The 20,461-nt window shown below is 38.4% G+C and overlaps 1 protein-coding gene across 4 annotated transcripts in view; it reads left to right on the top strand.

Annotated features, from left to right (window-relative positions):
- LOC134528534 (lon protease homolog 2, peroxisomal-like) overlaps positions 1–17,730 on the top strand; it is a 38,171-nt gene extending 20,441 nt beyond the window's left edge. For 3 of the 4 annotated variants that reach the window (XM_063362240.1, XM_063362243.1, XM_063362242.1), the window contains 10 exons: positions 376–553; positions 2,294–2,475; positions 4,863–5,010; positions 8,498–8,701; positions 12,524–12,632; positions 13,448–13,608; positions 14,377–14,592; positions 16,241–16,438; positions 17,010–17,120; positions 17,472–17,730. In XM_063362240.1, coding sequence (XP_063218310.1) covers positions 376–553; positions 2,294–2,475; positions 4,863–5,010; positions 8,498–8,701; positions 12,524–12,632; positions 13,448–13,608; positions 14,377–14,592; positions 16,241–16,438; positions 17,010–17,120; positions 17,472–17,579 — 1,615 coding nt within the window. In that variant the 3' untranslated portion in view covers positions 17,580–17,730. Of the gene's footprint in view, positions 1–375; positions 554–2,293; positions 2,476–4,862; positions 5,011–8,497; positions 8,702–12,523; positions 12,633–13,447; positions 13,609–14,376; positions 14,593–16,240; positions 16,485–17,009; positions 17,121–17,471 lie in introns of those variants that run through there. The other variant, XM_063362241.1, reaches the window with a different exon arrangement.
- Positions 17,731–20,461: the final 2,731 nt, after the last annotated feature.

The raw sequence follows: 20,461 nt of genomic DNA, 5'->3' as shown, positions 1-20,461 counted from the left end.
GAACTATTTTATCTTTTTTATGTATATATTTATCATATTCATAAATTAAACAGCAAGTAGTAAAATAAAATTAAAACACTTAAACCTTCCATTTTAAAAAACTTAATTATCACCAAAAATTGAAACCAATAAATCTTGTCTCTGTTTCTCAAGTATAGATTGCACTTGTGCATTTAGAATCCTACGAGTTGCATTATAATTTTTACCTAGTGCTGTATGTTGGGTTTGTGTGTGTGTATGGTGAGCACCTCTGGCATCGACCTTTAACAACTTAATTATCACCTTAAAATAAAACCAGTAAATGTAGTCTCATCTAGAACGCTAGTAGTTGCGTGACAGTGGCGTGTGTGTGTGTGTGTGTGTGTGTGGTCGAAGGAGGGCTCGGCTGCCGCCCCACGCGGACAAGGTGGCCCGGCAGGAGCTGGAGCGCCTCAAGAGGATGTCGCAGATGAACCCCGAGAGCAGCGTCATCAGGAGCTACGTGGAGCTGTTCGCCGAGCTGCCCTGGGACAAGGCCTCCTCCGACAGGCTCGACCTGAAGAAGGCCAGCGCGGTGGGCAGCGGGGCGCCGCGTGTGTAGGAGAGTCGGGGAAATCACTAAACATTTTTTTGTAATTATTATCGTGATCAGCCTGATTAAACAGAAAATTCCGCTTTCACGAATGTTCAGGCACCTCTGTAAATGCCGTAACATTTACTAATCACAAAATTCGGTGTATTTTTTCCTTTACGTGAAACACAAAGGGGGAAAATTAATTTTCAGCTTGCTTACGTGGAAGTTCGATAGCTGATATTTAACAGTTTAATGTGATTCTTTAGCAATTGTTTGCAAACACGTGTGTTATCTATCTGAAATGGCATTAATTTCGCTGAGGTGACACATTGTAAAGGCTCATGCAACCTCTATTTCCCCCGGAAAGCAACACCGAGTGGGCCGCGGTATATTTTGTGACTTGGATGTCCAGGAAACTTGATGGTTTAGATCTAAGAAAGCTTGAAAAATCTGGGAATTTTTTAATTTTTTAAGCTTGTAGCAACCCTGGATTAGCATCACTTGCCCGTTCATGCGGATGAGTACTCTAGCACTGTAGATATTGTACTGGTTCGTACTGATACCTCTAACGGAAAGACAGACTTTGGATATCCCTAGCTTGCAAGTATCATTGAAATCAAGGTACGTGGAACACCCGTATGCTCAATTCCTGACACCTGAATACCTGCTTTCTTTCAGTTTTATTCTCTTATAATTATGGATTCTCAAAATTATGAATAATTGTTTGGCTGGCTATCCTTGAATTTATTCAAAATGAAATAAACTATTTGAATTATGAAAAGTTATGATTCCAACTTGGTATCTGGTTTTAATGCTTTTTCTGCATTAATCATCACACTCCTGTTTTCGATGTGTGGGAGTTTAGATTTGTTTGTTCCCTCTGGTACACCAAGGAGTACTTCAAATCCGTGTGTTTCATACTTTGTGCTCGTAGATGCTTGTAGTGCAGTTCCATTATGAAATGTTTTGTTTATAAAATTACTAAGAATTTATGTGAGTATTTTTACCTAGATGTGCTCTTCTTTCTGCAGATGTTTGACTGCTAACTAAGAGCCATGTGGTTGTGTTTGAAATACTCGGAAGTGGTGGTGGAACAGTTACTGTATAGTAATGTTCAACTCACACATCCAAACATACATCAAAGTAACTTTGTTAATTTTATGACTCAGTGAATAACTATTATTTATTGTGTCATTTGTGTAAAATTTAAAGTACATAGCTTGCTTAAAACAAATAGAAAAACATGTATACTTAGTTAATATCATTTATTTAAAATACATTAAGTATGTTTGATATAGTGAAACTTTAAATCAGGTTAATATGATGAGAAGCCATAACAGCGAATTTTTAGTGTGCTAATTAATGAACTGAAATAATATGAGTTACTTATATAACCACAGTTTCATTATAGATTGATAATATGATACTACAAATATTGGCACTAACAATACACATGAATAGATAATTTGCCCCTAGACTAGCTCAGTCTTCAGAAAACATTAATAAGGACCGCTGGTTTTTTCTGAAGTTAGTAGATAATTTCTGATGAACACAAATCATTTGTCTTACCAATTTAAAAGTGTCTTGGAAAAATACTTCATCATATATCACAGGCATGAAAAGTATATAATTCTCGATACAAACAAAATTCCAGTTGGCTGAGGTTCTTCATAAACGACGTCCTAGTTCAGTTACCGGTGTGTTAGTTGCAGTTGATTGCAGTGTCACGTCTGCTTGCAGGACCTGGACTCGGACCACTACGCCATGAAGGCCCTGAAGAAGCGTGTGCTGGAGTACCTCGCCGTGCGGCAGCTCAAGAACAGCCTGCGTGGCCCCATCCTGTGTTTCGTGGGGCCGCCCGGCGTGGGCAAGACCAGCGTCGGTCGCTCCATCGCCGGCATCCTCGGGAGGCAGTTCCATCGGTGAGGCTGCCCTCCTCGCGTCTGTGGACACCGGGCAGTTCTAGCGACCCTTGGCTTTCACGTGCTTGTGCAGCGTCAACAGCCAGATCGAAAATGCATCAGTGCGGTGGGCCTCAATGCTGTAGTTTTCAGTTGACATGTTCAGTTCCAAAAAAAATATCATAAAATTGAAACTTTGATTAACCATCAGTTTCTGCTATCCGTAATAGTGTAAGAAATGTGTATCTACTAACCTAACAAAAAATCATCTTTTAAATTGTCCGCGGATTACTATTCCACCCTACGGTATGAAGCTGGAAGTGAATAATTGTTAGTCCGCCAAGAAACCCATCACTAACCATTCATTATATGTGTTTACTAGAGATGTACGAACCTGCAAATTTTTAAGTCGAGTCGAGTCGAATTTTACAATAATTAGTTTGAGTCGATTCGAGTCGAGTTTGTAGATCATAATTCAAGTCGAGTCGATTCGAGTCTGAATTTTTATTTGAATCTTTGACACTTAAGTTGAGCTTGAATATTTGCACTTTATTGCTAAGAGTCCTTAGATGGTTGTCTTGTTATATCATGGCCCACTTAATCAAATATATTTAAAATACAAGTATTAATACAAATAATTCATTTAGGTTAAATTCTTAACTGATATAATACAATTCAATAATTGAGGTATAGAGCATAGAATAAAAGTATTTTCAGAATTTTTAAATTTTATTTAACAAATATCGCCCAACTGTGAAAATTGAAATTTTTTATATCTCCTAAAGTATTTGGAATTTCTTATATCCGCCGGCTTTAATGAAAAGAGGAATTTAAAGAGCATATAATAAAAGTATTTTCAGATTTTTAACAATTTTTTTTCCGCAAATACCGCTCAACTACATATTTACCTTATTTTGAACCGAACGAGTTAGCTGCGGCCTGTAGCATTCACGAGTCAATAAAAAACATTGAATATAATTTAGGCTTGTTGGCGCGAAGGTTAGGGTAAGTTTCACACAATCATTAGAACATTTTTGAAAACTTTCACTTATGGGAAGTGTAAGGCCGTGCTACAATTGGCGCAACATTACAATAAATGTTCCCATAACAAATATAATACATTTAAAGATTATTGCTACAACACTAACGCCGTTACGTTGCCGGCCAATTGCAAGCTGACACTTCCAACCAATACATGCTTTTGTATTTGTATTGAATAGTTACACTTTATAAAATACTTTATACTTCATAATTAATTTTAACTTGCCACTTAACTTGGATAGCAAACAATTATACAAAACGCAATCTCGCCGAATGTAATAGTGTAAACAAACACGGAAAAAAAATTCATGTTCGCCAACCTATACTTCCTAAAATTAGTGGAGCAAAGTTTTTTTAAATGCCATTTCGTGATTGGTGGCGTATCAGTCGCAAACATGCGCACAAATATAACGCTACCGTTAATTTATTATTGTAGCATTGCGCCGATTGTAGCATGGATTTACTAAAAAAAAGTAATATTTCTGCCGATATTATGATTATAAAATTTAATTCATGTTTTGTTTATTAAAAATGTGTTCGTCTTCTTTGCTATATGGTCACACCTGATAAGTTGGCAATATGTAAAACTAAAATATAAATAATATGGCTGATTGTCGTCATTGTTTGTAAGTACGTGTTTCGGTCTTACGTACGTAATTTTTAGTGTCGGCCGAAGTCACGTAAGGAGATATTAAGAATTTATTGTAATTCAATTTTATTATATTTTATCATAGAGTTTTACCCGAATTTCCTTTCGAGTTTCGCCCCGTCGAGTAAAATAAACTCGAATGCCGAGCCGAGCCGAGCTGATGCTACTCGCTCGACTCGACTCGAATTTTCGATTCTCGGCCCATCACTAGTATTTACGTACAGTACTGCTCTGTCATGACAGTGTTATTTTTTTTTAATTTTAATAAATCCATGTATATATTATTTACTGTTAAGGGATTTTATTTTCATATTCGTCCGAAGCCTGCAGTACCATATTTACCAGTGAATGGGTAGCACATTTTATGCCAATATTTAGTTTTAAAAAATGTAGTGCAATCCTTATGCGAGTTTTTGACGTTCACTTCTGACGTTTAGTAGAGACACGGTACGAAGGTTTCACTTGTATCTATGGAACTCTTGTGAAGACAGATATATGGAAGGTTTGTTTCATATTCAAGGGCTACCCTTACTGTGAAAATGGATTTTTATGCCCCAAATTATAGGTAAACACTGTAAATCGTGTTACTGAACATATGTACTAAGAGATTTCTATTATCTGTCTGTTCATTTAGTCATCACAGCCCTGGTTTGTATCATTACAGTTAGTCAGTTTTACTGAATGTTAATTCTGGCTTTAAGCACCACCTGTGTTGCAGAATATCGCTGGGTGGCGTGTGCAATCAGTCTGACATCCGAGGCCACCGGCGCACCTACATAGGGGCCATGCCGGGCCGTATAATTCAAGGGCTTAAGATAGCGGGCGTCAACAACCCTGTGATGCTGCTGGATGAGATCGATAAGCTGGTATTGTGGTTGTTCGTTGGAATTGGTTTAGTCGTTTTGAGAATTTTTTTTCCTACTTGAATTAAATGCTTGTAAGCCTTAATTTTAAGAAATCTTAAAACATGAGTTCATATTGTTTAGTAAGTGATAAGGAGATTTTTAAGTATTTAGCTTAGGTTTATTTTAGTTTATAGGATAGAGTTTGTAGTTAACAGATTATTTTTTTCTATTACCGTATTGGCCCGAATATAAGGCGACCCCGAATATAAGGCGACCTGCAGTTTCAGGAGGCCAAACAAATGTAAAAATAATTTTTGGTATAAATTAATGTGAAAATTCATTAGACATACATTTTGTGTTGATAAATTGTTTTTGCATTTATGTATAACAATTAATTTATATTTATCACATTACTTATTTAAAATAAGTTTGAATGGCCTACCCTAAAAGTCAAAAGAAAACAATTAGAAAATATTTACATTTTTAAGTATTACACTAGAAATCTTTTCGTATGTTTACTCTAATGAAGCTGCATAATTGTCATCTTCAGAGCTGTTTATTTGTCTAGGGCTCGTTCCCCGCCGTTCCACCAATGTGTGATTGTTCATTTTTCACAGTTTACTGTATCTACGAATTTAAAATTTTTACAATGGCTATTAATCCCTCTTAAAATACAGCATTTAACTTTCCGTTTGACTTAAGCTACATATTACCACAGAACAAGGCGTATTACTATTTAGTAGTGTGTTAAACGTAAAAAAAGCAAACAAAGAATGCATCTTGCCGGAACAAAACAAGTGGCTAGCTGACATGATGAAGCATACGGCCAAGAATAACTTCGGTTACGTGACCGCGTATATTTGTCCATATTACTCTCTGACAGAGAGAGTCTGTTCTATGAATTTGAAAGAATAATCTATTATAATTATGAAAGGTTTTTACATAAATAAAGAGTGGATTATTAAAATAGCTTTTGAAGCAACGTACCAAATTCCTATTAATATGGCGTCTTCGTGCGTGTTCGGCAATGTTCGTTTTACAACAAAGAAATATTGTGGAAAGACAGTTGGCAGCCGTGAATTTCCAAACATTACATCCGAAATGTTTGTAAACGTAAACAATCGTTCTGAAAATAACTGTGATGTTTTAGTACAAATATTTCCGTTAAAAATCTGAAGAAAAATTACCGTAAATGTTAACACGCGATTGTACACAAAGTACAAATATGAATTGTGAAATAAAAGGTTGCCATTTTGAGATGCTTCAACATTCACGTTTTTACTCAAGAACAAATATTTTAATTTTCAACTTCAAACAATTGTCAATTACTGCAATATTAGGTGGATTTATGGTTTTTCTCCGTGTGAGGTAACAAAGTTTTAGTTAATATAAAAAATTGCGGACAGAGAGAGGGCGGAACACCTTCCTGGTGAGGACGGGGAGGGAGTGGAATGGGCTGGGGGAGGAAATGGTGGAGGTCAGGGATGGGAGGGAGCTGAGGAGAAAGCTGATGGAGGGGGGGGGGAGAGGGGAGTGAGTGGGAGTTCTTGCCACCGGGTGAAAGCCCAATTGCAGGTTAAGTAATAATAATAAAAAACAATGTTTCTACTGTAGCTTTCAGCTTGGAACTAATGTTTGCGGTTCTGACGTCTTGGGTGCGAAAATAAGGCGACTTCCAATTTTTGCATCTCTCGTTTATGTAAAAATGGTCGCCTTATATTCGGACCAATACGGTAAATCAAAACTTGCACATGAATTTGTGTTTTTAACTGTCATTCCTGAATTTTAATCTCAGATTGAAAATTGGCCTCAAACATATTACTTGAGTTTTGTTTTGATTTAAGTAACAGGTGTTAGATTCATTGCCTATTCCAAGCATAAATCTTTAAGTAAAATCTCATGCCGGCTAAAGTTCAGGATCCAAAGTGAAGCGAAATGTCATTTTATGCACATTAAATTTAAAGTGTAGTACTTCTTTCGGCCATGTAGGATGTTTTAACACACAAATCCATACCGCTTTGATATGTTTCGTGTACATATTTTTCCCTTGACTTCATTATTAGTTTTCCAGTATTTATATATGTGGCAGTTGAGAAGCATGTTGTGATGCTCAGGAATGCCCCTGTGCCTAGGCTTGGAAACCACTAATTTAAATGGTAGTGCTTCTTAAGATCTCTTTGCCTCCGCGACAAAGCAAAAAATACAAACCATTTAAGTCTTTATTATAGATGTGCAAATAACATTTTTATAATGGTTTAAAAGTAATTTTTAACAAATACTTGTACATGTTGAAATAAATTTTAGCAAATCAGGCCAATTTTATATTGAAACTAATTATGCTTACACGTATAATAAACTAAAATGACTCTTAACCATAGTCAATAATTACACTTTGTGATATGCGACATCCTCATTACACTTTGAATACAATCAAGTATTTGGTATTTCAAAGTGTAAGTATTTGGTATGTATTTGGTATTTTAAATATTTGCTTAGGCCTTCTCTTCCTAACAATGTATTTTTTCGTACTTTAAAGAGTTTTATTACCATAACCGTAAACAATGGTATGAAGCTTTGACTAAGCGAATCAATCGAAGCTTTTTTTTTTTTTTTTTTTTTTTTTTTTTAATATTTGATTTGACTTCGCCAATAAATTTCGTATTCGCTTTATTTGAAGCTTTGGTTGTGATGCAAAGATTTGCATCAAAACTATTTGAAAAAATAAATAATCAAGAAATATCAATACTTGCATCTGATGTGAAGCTTCGCATTTCTTGCAAAGCTTTAAAACATTGGAAGCCTAATATTTTCTCATGAAAATATATATTTTTTGGATATGTTTTGCTTAAATAAAGTTGGTTACTTAAAAAAATAAAAAGGTGTCACCCACTTCTTTTGCGTGTATGAATGGTTAATATTAATATTATGATGTTTGGTGATTTTATAATTTTTTTTTAATGGTGTAATACATAAAGCCGTATTTTTTAATCACTTAATTCATTTTAAACTTTACAAGTGTTACGTGATTTTTTTTATCTATATCTTATATTTTATAGAATAAGTGTGATACAGCTTCGCCGAGAACAACATGGGTCGTTACCACAACGCCGAAATACCATAACGCCGATTGTCAAAATTGACCACAACGCCGACAGCTAGAAAACTGCTTTGTACCACAACGCCGAAATACCACAATCAAACCTAACCTTTCTTAACCTAACCTAACCTAACCTAACCTAACCTATCCTAGCCTAGCCTAACCTAACCTAACCTAGTCTAACCTAACCTAACCTTTGTGGCAGTCCTGCAATGACATTTTTCGGCGTTGTGGTAATTCGGCGTTGTGGTACACAGCAGTTTTCTAGCTGTCGGCGTTGTGGTCAATTTGGCATTTCGGCGTTGAGGTGCGTTCCCGAACAACATTAGCAATTCGAATAGACTTTGCGAATATTTGAAACATTTGTTTTGCATGAGGTGACTGGTGTTGGCACGGGCGGTGTTGTTGCAGACGAAGGGCTTCAACGGGGACCCGGCCGCGGCGCTGCTGGAGGTCCTGGACCCGGAGCAGAACTGCTCCTTCGTGGACCACTACCTGAACGTGCCCTTCGACCTGTCCCAGGTGCTCTTCATCGCCACGGCCAACACCATCAAGACCATCCCGGCCGCCCTGCTGGACCGCATGGAGCTGGTGCACGTCTCCGGCTACTCCCAGGTTCACACTTTCCCTTCACTCTTGCTTCGTCGCTTCCCCTGAGGACTACACAACAGTAAACGTTGCTGCAAGACAAACTCATTCATTACGAAACAAATATTCGTTATTTATAAGTGTTAGTATTTGAGGTGGAATCAAATACAGATAGTTTATTAAGAGTTGCTTGTGAAAAAAAAGACAAATTAGAATCCGTAGATAAAATTTTAGGTGCTGATTTTTCATGGTTTATAATTTTAAATTTTCATGTTCCTCAGGACAATTCTTAACAGGGCTTTACACCTTTTAAAGAAAAGGGGACGTGGGAAATTTCATGCTGTATTCATATTTGAACACTTAAGGTAATAATTGTGTCTGCCCCTGTACCTCAGCACTTTGACATTCTGTATTATAACCATTTTCATTGTAAATAATTTCTGATTTTGTGTTCTTTTTAACTTTATGAATGTTGAATATGTCACTACAGTGAAACCTCTATCCATCGTTTTTCAAAGGACCAGCAGAAAAAAACAATGCATGCAGGAAAACAATAGTTGTGGGATTTGTTTACAGACCTCGGTAAATGTATGCATAAGCAATGGTTTCCAAGCTTATTATACATAAAATCATTATAAAAAATTTAAATAATAGTAATCATTTGTTTAATCAGTTTTATTTTAAATTAAGCAGATCACTAATTTCAAAATACATATGTACATCCCTACCAGTCTCTTTTTTTACTTGATAGGCCGTATTTGCTCACCTGCGTACGTTTTTCTTCACGTTTGTTGAAGACAGAATTTAGTGTAGAAGGTGGAATTCGGAGACGTTTAGCAACATCCACTCTTCTCGCCAGGATTCTTCTCCACTTCTTCAACGATCTTTAACCTCTCGTCTAGTGTTCTTACTTTTTTCGGTTGGGCCATCACCAGGGTCACAATAAAAACGTTATAATTATAATATATTTAATGTAGCTGCTGAATACTTTCAAATGCACCGTATTTTCACGTGACCACGTGTCAAAAAATATTTACAGGTACATACATAAAACAAAACAGAAATGAATTAGACCAAAGATGACGAGATACATAAAAAAAAAAGTGCGTAGTGTTGCCAACAAGACAAAAAGACTGCCCAAGCGATGAGGTAAAAGCACAACTATCGATTGTAGAAGTACATTAGCCGCCATCTTGAGTTGTTCAACAATCTATACAAGTAAAACAAAGGGCGTGTTCCAACATTTTGAGCGATCAATACGGGAAAAACGATCATTCAAAAACGACACAAACGGGATTATTTAACGTTGTTTATGTGGGCTTATTGAAGCAGGGTGGCGACCAACCGGGAAAACCGGGAAAAGTCAGGGAATTTTGCTAGCAGGGAAAAGTCATGAAAAAGTCAGGAAATTTTTCAAATAGTCAGGGAAAAAATTTAATCTTGTCTAAAGTTCCTGCTGCAGCATTTTACAGCTTAATATTATTCATAGTCTTTGTTAATTTGTTAATTGTATGTAGTGAATTATTAACTGAAATTCTGAATACTATATTTTATACGAAGTTTGTTTAATGAAGCCATTTTTGATGTCGCGGGTCCATGAAAAACTCTTTGCTGTGTTTGCATTGCTGATAACAGCTGGCTGGCGTGCGCGCGCATGCATTGTATTGCCACCATAGTCATGGTAGGTGTACCAAATTATTCTATGATTACTAGTTTTATAGCTCATAGTACACCGAGATGACCGAGATAGTTTTATTTTTGTTTCTCTTATTATTGGCAACTGTGGTACAAGTACACGAACGTTTTGGGATGAAAACGTAAGTGCTTTTTTTTTGTTGCCAGTCGTGTTGTGTAGTGCTTCTCTACGTTTTACTTTTCAGATGTACTATTTATTTTATTTTGCTGTCCTCTTTGTGTAAACGTTTTGAATAGTGGCGTGTACATGTTTTCAGTATTATTTAGTAAGCTAGTCGGGCTTTGTTCTGAAGATAAAAAGGAGAGAATAGAAGTAGTAGACAAAGATGGGGAAAAAAATGTGCGCGGGATCAGATATGAACGTGTGGGCTTGGGAAGAATATTGCCGTTGCTGAAAGCTAAGAGTAAAGGTGATTAATGAATTAAAGTGTTTATTCGGTTATATTCAAATTTTTAGCCCATTACTTTTATGGAGTAAAACATTTTTTTAATGAATTCCAATACAGGATAAGAAAAGTGAAAGGTAAATATTAAGAGTAGCTAATCATTAGGCTTGCGCATAATAGTTCGCGACCGGGAGCGCTCCTATTAAAAACGTTTACACAAAGAGGACAGCAAAATAAAATAAATAGTACATCTGAAAAGTAAAACGTAGAGAAGCACTACACGACTGGGAACAAAAAAAAAGCACACACGTGCAAACTAGGTAGCTCTTTTAGTTCGTCCGCTCCCATCTCGAATTCAAAGAAGACAGGTCACAGATAGTTAGTTCGCTTTGCTACCGCTACTGCAGGCGATCTTCTTTGTATGTTATAGTAGTTATTTTTTATAATGATCAGTGTTGTGAACGCCTAGACTATTATCCTTTTTTGGGTTATTATACATCAAAAGAGTAAATAAAAAAATAATTTACAATATTGGGTAAAATGGCGTATATAACAGTTGTTTTTAATCTTCACTTAACATATAATATAATCGAAAAATGTTAATTTCTAAAAGCTATTATTGTTTGATTTTGTTTTTACATATATTTGTGTATGTTATCTGATAAGTTAGTTATAATATGTAAAAATAAGAAGGTTTTACGCTTAAAAAAATTGATGAGATTGTTAGGCATGGTCAGGGAATAAAAATGATTTTCCTGGAAAAGTCAGGTAAAAGTCAGGGAATTTATTCTTTACAGTTTGGTAGCCACCCTGTGAAGGGACCAGAATAAACAAACGATTGATACGGAGAAATGTTAGATGCGGGATCCATGCATCGAGGTTCCACTGACTAATTGTGCGTAAATAAAATTATATATAAGTTATGTGTAATATTTTATGTATGAAAAATATTACCCAATATTAATGGTGCTACTAAACCTTCAAAACATTTTTATCAGTGGTCCAGTGGAAAAAAAATTATTTTCAATTTTGAGTTTTACCATTAGACACCATCAATATGATATTTGGAAGCACAATTTGTGATGTATCAGACATTGCCTTCTTTTAATTCTTTAACTAATTTTTTTTTTTTTACTAAAACAGTTTATTTCTTTTTTAGTTCTCCGTTATACTTAGTAAAAATTATATACACTAGAAACTAAATAAAATTTTGTTATATAGTACGTAGTTGTTTAAATTGTATGATACGTAAGTGCTTTAATTAAAGATTTACGAATTGAATTTTACATTTTAATACAAACTAGTCAATTCAGGTGAATTTAAGTTGGTTTCCATGTTTTTCCTTGTATTTCTGTTTGCCTTATAATCTGGATAGCAGTAGACCAAACAGATGTATCACATGCAATGTTTGGACTTGTAAATATTGTGTGTTAATTCAGTGTATAGTGTTAGAAACTTTTGAATTTCGAACTTCCCGCGCTGCTTCCCAGCAGCGCCAAGTTTTTCAAGTTGGCTGCCTGCCGAGGTGGGTAGCCCTGCAGCTTCCGGCAACGAAGCGACAGTTGTTGTTCGACCATCGCGGCGGTGAGTCGTGCCATCGTGCACGCATGCTGCCGATCGAGTTGTTCGCGAGTAAATCGTTATTGTTTCGTTCTGTATGGATTTTTACAGTCTCTTACGTCTCTAGACAAAACATGCAAGGTGGATGTTTCCTTGTAGGCAGCAGGGCCATGTAATAACGAGCGTGACCGTGTGTTGGCGGGGGCAGGAGGAGAAGCTGCACATCGCGAGACGCCACCTGCTGCCCAAGCAGATCCTGGAGCACGGCCTGACGGGCGACCTGCTGCAGGTTCCCGACCCCGTCCTGGCGGGCATCAGTGAGTCCCCGCCGCTGCCCCCCCGAGTCAGCATCCCCAGTTAGCCAGTACTTCAAGAACAATCAAATCTCCAACTCGTGCAAAGAAAAACTGTGTTGAGCACCACAAGCCAACACTAATTTCGAAAAATAAAGTACTCCGAAACTGATTTTGAAAGACTAACAGGATGTATTTTCTATGACATTCATGTTTGGTGTACATAGTACATGCATAGGTATAATTATTTGATATTAACTTCCATTTTATAGCAGTTACACCTTTAAGATATTAATGAACCACAAGTATATTTATGACTGTTAGTGTGCAGTATACGGACATTTATAACAGTGAGAGAGAGAGAGCCGTAAACAATGCTGCATGACCGCACTCACTCTCTCTTTCTCTCTCTCTCTCTGTCTGGTTTGTTTTTAGAATTTCCCCTCTTGCCAGACACCAGCCCAGCGGTAGACAGTCGCGTTACGGCAGCAGCCGAGTAGCCGCCCGACAGGCGGCAAACATTGCAGTTTATAATGATTTACATCCACTGCTGAGAGATTTTAAGTAAACTAGTCATACTTACTTTTAATATAGTTAATAAAAACCTACACGACTAGTTATTTATGCACATATACAACCACACAGAAAAATTTACATAAGATTCGTAGTACAGGTTACTAAACTAGAAATCTGCATATAATGTGTGACCCATATTCAGGTAAAAACTATTTTATTTATGGCCCTTGAGATCTAAATTCGGATTCGAGGGGTAGATTAGAGGTGTGGAGTGTTGAGAAATGTGGATTGAGCTCATTACTAATGGCGATGGTGGTGGACAGTCTCAGGGTACACGCGCGAGGCCGGGGTGAGATCCCTGGAGCGCAAACTGGGGTCCCTGTGCCGCGCCGCTGCAGTGAGAGTGGTGCAGGCGAAGACTGAGCCCAGCTCTGTTTCTCTTCCGGTCGTCATCGACGCGGCAGAACTCGAAAACATCCTAGGGGTGAGCAGACGTCAGCTTCCCATCCTCCCAGACTTTAAACTAGGAAGTACCAATTGGAATGTGCATTGGTTACAAGCTGCCTATCTAAGTATGTGTGTAGGAAACAATAAGTATTGTTCAAATAACGACCACTGACAACTCCACAATTGAGATCTGAATTGAAACATGAACATACTAAGTGCTACAAGATTTTGTAACCTCAACAACACACTGAGTCTTCATCCACTATTAAGTCTGCCCCACACAATCCGTTTGAACAGTCAGAACTGATTAACTGACGAACTGATGGCTTTCCATCATATTGGACTGTGGACTCGAGATCCATCAGTCCAAACGGCCGTGTGAGGGATCAGCATCATCTTGCCAGTCCAAACTGTCAGTTCATCAGCTGAGTGTTGTGGCAGACATCTTTGTTTATACTCTGTGGTTACTTTGCTATGCTTTCCCCTTTTTATAACTAAAAGTGCAACTTCAATTGCATTATCCAAAGTAGCTTGGCTTCTGGGTTCTGGCCGTGTTCTTGACAAAAACATTCGCCGACGTTTCGGTCGACATTGCAGTCACCATCATCAGGGAGCAGTTGCCTACAATTCTCAGTAGGTAACTGCTCCCTGATGATGGTGACTGCAATATCGACCGAAACGTTGGTGAATTTTTTTGCCAAGGACGCGGCTACAACCCGGAAGCCAAGCTACTTCAGACAATGGCCGTGAAAGCCTGCGATGATATACGATGAAACGATGCCCCGAGTGGTGTGGTGCTCCGCAGCCGGCCATCTTCCTGGACAGCGAGCTGTGGTCGCGGGTGGGGCAGCCCGGCGTGGCGGTCGGCCTGGCCTGGACCGCGGACGGGGGCTCCGTCATGGCGGTGGAGGCCAGCAAGATGGAGGGCAGCGGGGAGCTGGTGCTCACCGGCCAGCTGGGCAGCGTGCTCAAGGAGTCTGCCCAGCTGGCCCTCAACTGGGTCCGCACCGCCGCCTCCCAGGTACCTGTCCCGCTGACACCTCGTCGCTGATCAAGCACGTTCAATTAACTGAGCATCGATGTACCAATGTCTGTATCATCCGAGCTAACCTGACGTGTGACGTGCCATGCACTCCTTTGGTCACTAAGCCCTCAGTCCCCTTTTTTCGTAAACACGTGTGAGGGCCGTGGCAGATGGACTAGATACTAGGTGTGTGTATATTAAGTAATGAGACTGAAAACGTAGCATCAGATCTGACAACACTGGGGACGCAAGGCGTGGAGGGGCAGCAGGCGAACATGTGATATGCTCTCGGTACGAGTTTCAACTTGCTGGAGCCATTTTATTGTCCGTAGCGATTTTTTTTTTGTGAAAAAGTTTTTTCTAGTGCGTTCTAAAAGTGAGTGACATCAATTTCAAGCAACGGTGTGCTATCAGGTTTTGCTTCATACTTGGGCGCAGTGCAACGGAAACTTCTGCTGGGCCTACAGGGACAGTGTTATGTCAAGGGCCCAGATTTTTAATTTTTAAAGGAATTTCAAAGGGAGGACAGTCGAGTGTAGATGAACCACGAAGCAGAAGGCCTTCATCTTCCAGAACTTTTTGATAGCCAGGGAATCGTCCACAAACAGTTTGTGCCTCAAGGCCGAACAGTCAGTCAACACTTTTACTGAGAGATTCTTAAAAACCTTTGGAAATGGTGTTAGACCAAACATCAAGAACAACAGAATGTTGCATCACGACAATGCACCTTGTCACGCAGCAATTTCATTAAATGAGTTTTTGGCCAATAAAAAATATTCCTGTAGCTCCTCAGCCTCCTTATTTGCCTGACTTGATACCTTGTGACTTTTTCCTCTTCCCGAGGTTGAAAATTCACCTCAAGGAATATAATTTTGGAACACTCAAAAACATGTAACCGACCAGCTGAAGGCTATTCCAGTATCTTGGTTCAAGCACTGCTGTGAGGATTGGAAAAACCGTCTCCAGCGCCGTGTGGCATCCCAATGAAGTTATTTTGAGGAAGATAACATATCTCAAGTGTCACTGGCCACACAAAGCTGTGTTCGCTATGTTTGCTATGTTGGTGATCCTGGTGATGTCGCCTAGTGTTTGGTTCTCTGCTATTTTTCTAAACGTCGCTGACTTCGCGCATGTGCAGATAACCAAAAACATCTGTTTTTGCTAAGAATTGGGCTGAACTTATGTCTTTGCATTTTATGAAGTTTTGTTTCTCTCAGTGTTGCATTTAAAATAGTCATGTCGATGGAAAAGTTTAGTGAAAGGTTACGAAAATATCCGTGTTTATGGAATAAATCGTTGGAAGATTATATAAAGCAGGATATATAGGACAATGCCTGGGATTTAATTTCAAGGGAATACTATCAAACTGAGTTGTATTTATTCTGAAATGATTCATAAATTTTTTTTTCGTCCTTACAAGCAAGTGTTTCATCAAATGATAAAAAAATTTTAAATATTTTCTTTTTTGATTAACTTCATGAACCCATTTCTTTTTACGTTTTAAATACTGTGAGAGCCACATGTCTAGCTTTCTGCATGGCCTCGGCTTAAAACCAACGTAGTTCTGCTGGATTCGTGCATGGTTGTGTTAACCGCCGTAGTACTCTAGAGTAGGAGTGAGTGAGAGGTGTGTGGGTGCCGGCAGTACGGCATCAAGCTGGACGGGGAGCTGCTGCTGAGCCTCGACACGCACATCCACTTCCCCAAGGGCGCGGAGGGCAAGGACGGGCCCTCGGCGGGCGTGACCATAGCCACGGCGCTGGTGTCGCTGTTCGCCGAGCGCCCCGTGCTGCCGGGGGTGGCCATGACGGGCGAGATCACCCTGCGCGGGATCGTGCTGCCGGTAGTGTCGCGCTCACGTTGTGTCGAGCTCACCTTGTCTGCACTTGGTGAATTATCAGGCTTGCATTATGGTCACTCACATAAAGTTAATATTATTCTGTGCTTTGACAGCTTACTAAGTCATGTGATTTATATATATATTTTTCTTTTTTCGAAATACTTTATTTGTAATTTTGAAATTTGCAAAAAAAAAATTACTTATTAAGCCAAGTCTTTAATAATAAATGTTATTAATCGTAAAATAGTGTGTAGGGATTTGAAAATACATAGATTCTTAAAATTGAGAATTCTTTTTGTGTGAAGTATTGTGAAATGATATTCCACTGCTGTTGTGTCTTCGGTATTGGGGGAAAAATGTAGATCAAACTTTTACAAAATTATTGCAGATACGTTAAAAGTTCACTTGTTTTAGAAGTTTTTCAAGGATCTTAGAAGTTGAGACTTATTAACAGGGGAAAATTTAACTTAGTATGATATTCTTAAGAGGTTTTTTTTATATGTTCCTAATTAACAGTTAGTTAAGTGATATTGGCAGACCATTTAAATGTGATACAAATTTCCCTGTGTTTTAGGTTGGCGGTGTGAAAGAGAAGGTCCTAACAGCACATCGTGCCGGACTTTCCAAGGTCATCCTGCCCAAAAAATGTGAGAAAGACCTGCATGACGTTCCAGATAATGTCAAGGTCAGTTATTTTATACCTACGAATTCCTTGACTGATTATTATTTATATTACATACTACTTACACTCGACTGCCCATAATGTTAGTTTCAGTTCATATTTTAACGCATAAGAGTTTTAAGAAAACTGGGCATTCCTGTCATAGTTTTTCTCAAATAGTTTTGGCAGTATCTGATGTGAAAATGTAAAATAATATTATTTTGTACATGTTTCCAATTTTTTAAAGTTTTCATCCCACAGATGTCAAGTCTGCTGACTGTATGGTGATAATGTTTAACCTAGTCAGAATGCAGGATTGTTCATGTGTAAGAGCGAGTGGCATGAAGAAGCGAGTGTGGGTGGTTGTGTTGACAGAAGGAGCTGAGCTTCGTGTTTGTGAGCCACATGGACGAGGTGCTGCAGGCTGCGTTCGAGGGGGGCTTCCACGCGGTCTCGCGCGGCCGGCTGGCCAGCAAGCTCTAGTGCCCGTGCGCAGCTCCACTGTTCATTTAGTTCACACTGTCAGTTGTTGGGCATACATTTATAAACTGTTGAAACTAATATATGTAAGCTTTTTCATGTAATTGCAATGCTGATTTTGTTTGTATGTATATTACACAAACATTGTAAAGTATTTTTTTTTTTTTTTTTTTAGCAATTAAATATTTTTGCTATCAGTTACGTATTCAAAATTTTTGGTTTTGGTTTCAGTACTTAATTAAAATATAAATGTCATAGCATTTCCAGTGACAGCTGTTACAGTAATATTTTATTTAATTTTTTTTTAAATTTTTACAAAACTATGTATGGGTCCGGCATTTAAGAGAGTTTTGCCATAACTTTATGTATGAACCAAAGATAATGTAGATGATACTTCAATGCATGAAATTAAGAATGTACATATTTTTAAGGGAAATAAGGTTTATTTATGTGTATATTATTGTGATAGTCACGTGCCCACCAACAGCCGATGACTTTAGCTGTGGGCACAACATATACATACAAGGACATCGGTCTCTGATGGTACATACACGCTGCCCTCGCGTCTGTACCAGAGCCGGCAAGCACTGCCCGAGTAGAATCCACGACCGCAGTTGGCCAGTGTACACAAGGGGAGAGCCTAACATACCTGCAGAGACCAGACAAAACAGAACTAAATACAAACTCTTATAATTTACACAAAGAATACAGATGAAATTACTCAAACAAGAACAGAAAATTAGACATAAAATAAAAAACAATCTACCAATAAAATCATCCACAACTTTATATTATAAAAAAAAAGAATCTACCAACATATTTAACACAAGTTTATCAATAAAAAACATTGAGAGAATAATTAGAATAAAAAGGAAGTACCTAAACAATAATTCTTACAAGGACGTATTGAGATGTGAATTAACTTCACAAGTTTGCTTGATAAGAGTTCAAGTATATTGAAATTGGAGATTAATCTATAAATAATATCATTCTTATTGTGTTGTGCAAAGGACATACCATCAGTCCCGTAGGACATGGAAGATTTAATGGACTTAATTCCCCAGTGAACTAGACCATCAGAGATTGTAGAAACCGAAATAGTATCGCAAAAAGGATTGAAGGTTTTGTTTTGATTAAGAATGTTTGCAGATCCATAATTACTGGCGAAATATTCAGCAAATTCATCAGCTAACCCAACAGGATCATTTACCATTTAAGAGGGAGAGATAGTACGTATCAATTTTGGAAAAATGTTTTTCTAGTGTTGGTTTTAAAATATTAATTTTATAATTTATTATTTTTGGCACTATGGACCATCCTCCCAAGATGAAAAATGTGCTCCCTTCTGATTTGATCTGGATATGCCCTTGTATGACTTTTAAGGCACCAGGCTCACATTTATTAATTTCTTAAACTTTGAAAAGAGTTTCTCCTGTTACTATAGTTGCTTTTCTACTGTATTTATAATCTGCTGATTGAACATAGTCCAGCCAGTAATGACTAATCACTTGATGCAATAATTTTAAGAGAGGATTTCTATGATTCCATGCTGTTTTGTTGGTTGTAATAGCCGTCAAAAAAATTTCTTACTTGAAATATTTTATCACTAATCGAGGCAGACCAACCAACCTGTTGAGATTCTTCTCTTCCCAGTAAATTACTAACAAAGATATGTAGGTGCATATATATTATGCTTAAAAAAACTGTTTGCATTTGTGTGAACTTTTTAATAACCATTTCAATAATTTATAACTGCAAATCTTGCACACTTCTACTTAATTGTATTATTCTTTGTCTCGCTCCTGGCTGGCTTTAAGTTATACCATCTTTGGTGATTTCAAAATGGAGGTTTGCTGGAAACACCACCCACTTAGATGAGGCTGAAAGTGATTGTTTGACCCGGTGGAAGGTAGTCCCACTGTGAGGTGCGATAGCACACTGGGCACCGTGTCGTGATGGCGTCACGGGAGCTACCATAGCTGCTTCTGTGTCCTCTGCAGCCACGTCAGCTGCCTACCGAAGACGCAGCCGGGTTGACACACTCTGAGCCATACTATGGCCTCCCTCGCACCGAAGTGGTAGTGTTTCATCAAGTAAACTGCCAAGAGGCATCCCGTGCGCCCCAGACCGGCCTGCAATGTCTTTTGATACTAGAAAGGATATCACAAAACCATCTTTGCCATCAGCAGCATTCACTGGACTGAGACCCAAGGCGAGTTTAGTGGATGTTGGAGTGAAGTTATGGTATTTTTGTCCAGGACGCCAGGCTAGCTCTGGCATCTAACCACTGATGCTTTGTAGGTCGTTGGTCTCAGTGTGAACCACTAAGCTCTTAGGCTACACCTGAGTGCTGAAGTGCCTAGCTGCTGTACTGCTACACACACCCTGCTCAGCTCATAGTGCTTATACACTTAGGCCGGCTTGCACAGTCGTGACTTGAGACAAAGTGGAGTATTCTTCCATTTGATTAACCTGCCAAGTTTTTTCTCGGACTTGTCTCACCTGACTGCAAGCGGCCCTTAGTATACTCCCATGAAACTATAGAAATAAAACATGGAACATGTTGAGAAACGACGTAGTTTTTATCACAGTTGACTGGGTTTACAGTTTGCACAGGCAAAATAAAATAACACTTGAAAGTACGTAAATACGGAACACATCTCATCAATGGTGCACTGTGATTAGTTCTAGCAGCAGTCTTTGCTAATAAATGAGAGAGGTTAGTAACACGTAGTTCGTGCTCTGCAGTGGGAGCCAAGATACAACTATAACTTAGCTGGAACAATGTTACTTGAGGGGCCAGCAGACATGTGATGCTGATTTACGCGAAGATTTGTTCTGGAGTTGGCCAGTGTCGCAAGCTAGAAACCATGCGGCAGAAAGGT

Source organism: Bacillus rossius, chromosome 1 (genome assembly GCF_032445375.1).
Source record: "Bacillus rossius redtenbacheri isolate Brsri chromosome 1, Brsri_v3, whole genome shotgun sequence".
In the NCBI taxonomy this organism is placed as follows: domain Eukaryota; kingdom Metazoa; phylum Arthropoda; class Insecta; order Phasmatodea; family Bacillidae; genus Bacillus; species Bacillus rossius.
Note: the sequence above shows the minus strand (reverse complement) of the source record. Positions and strands in the feature narration are given on the sequence as shown.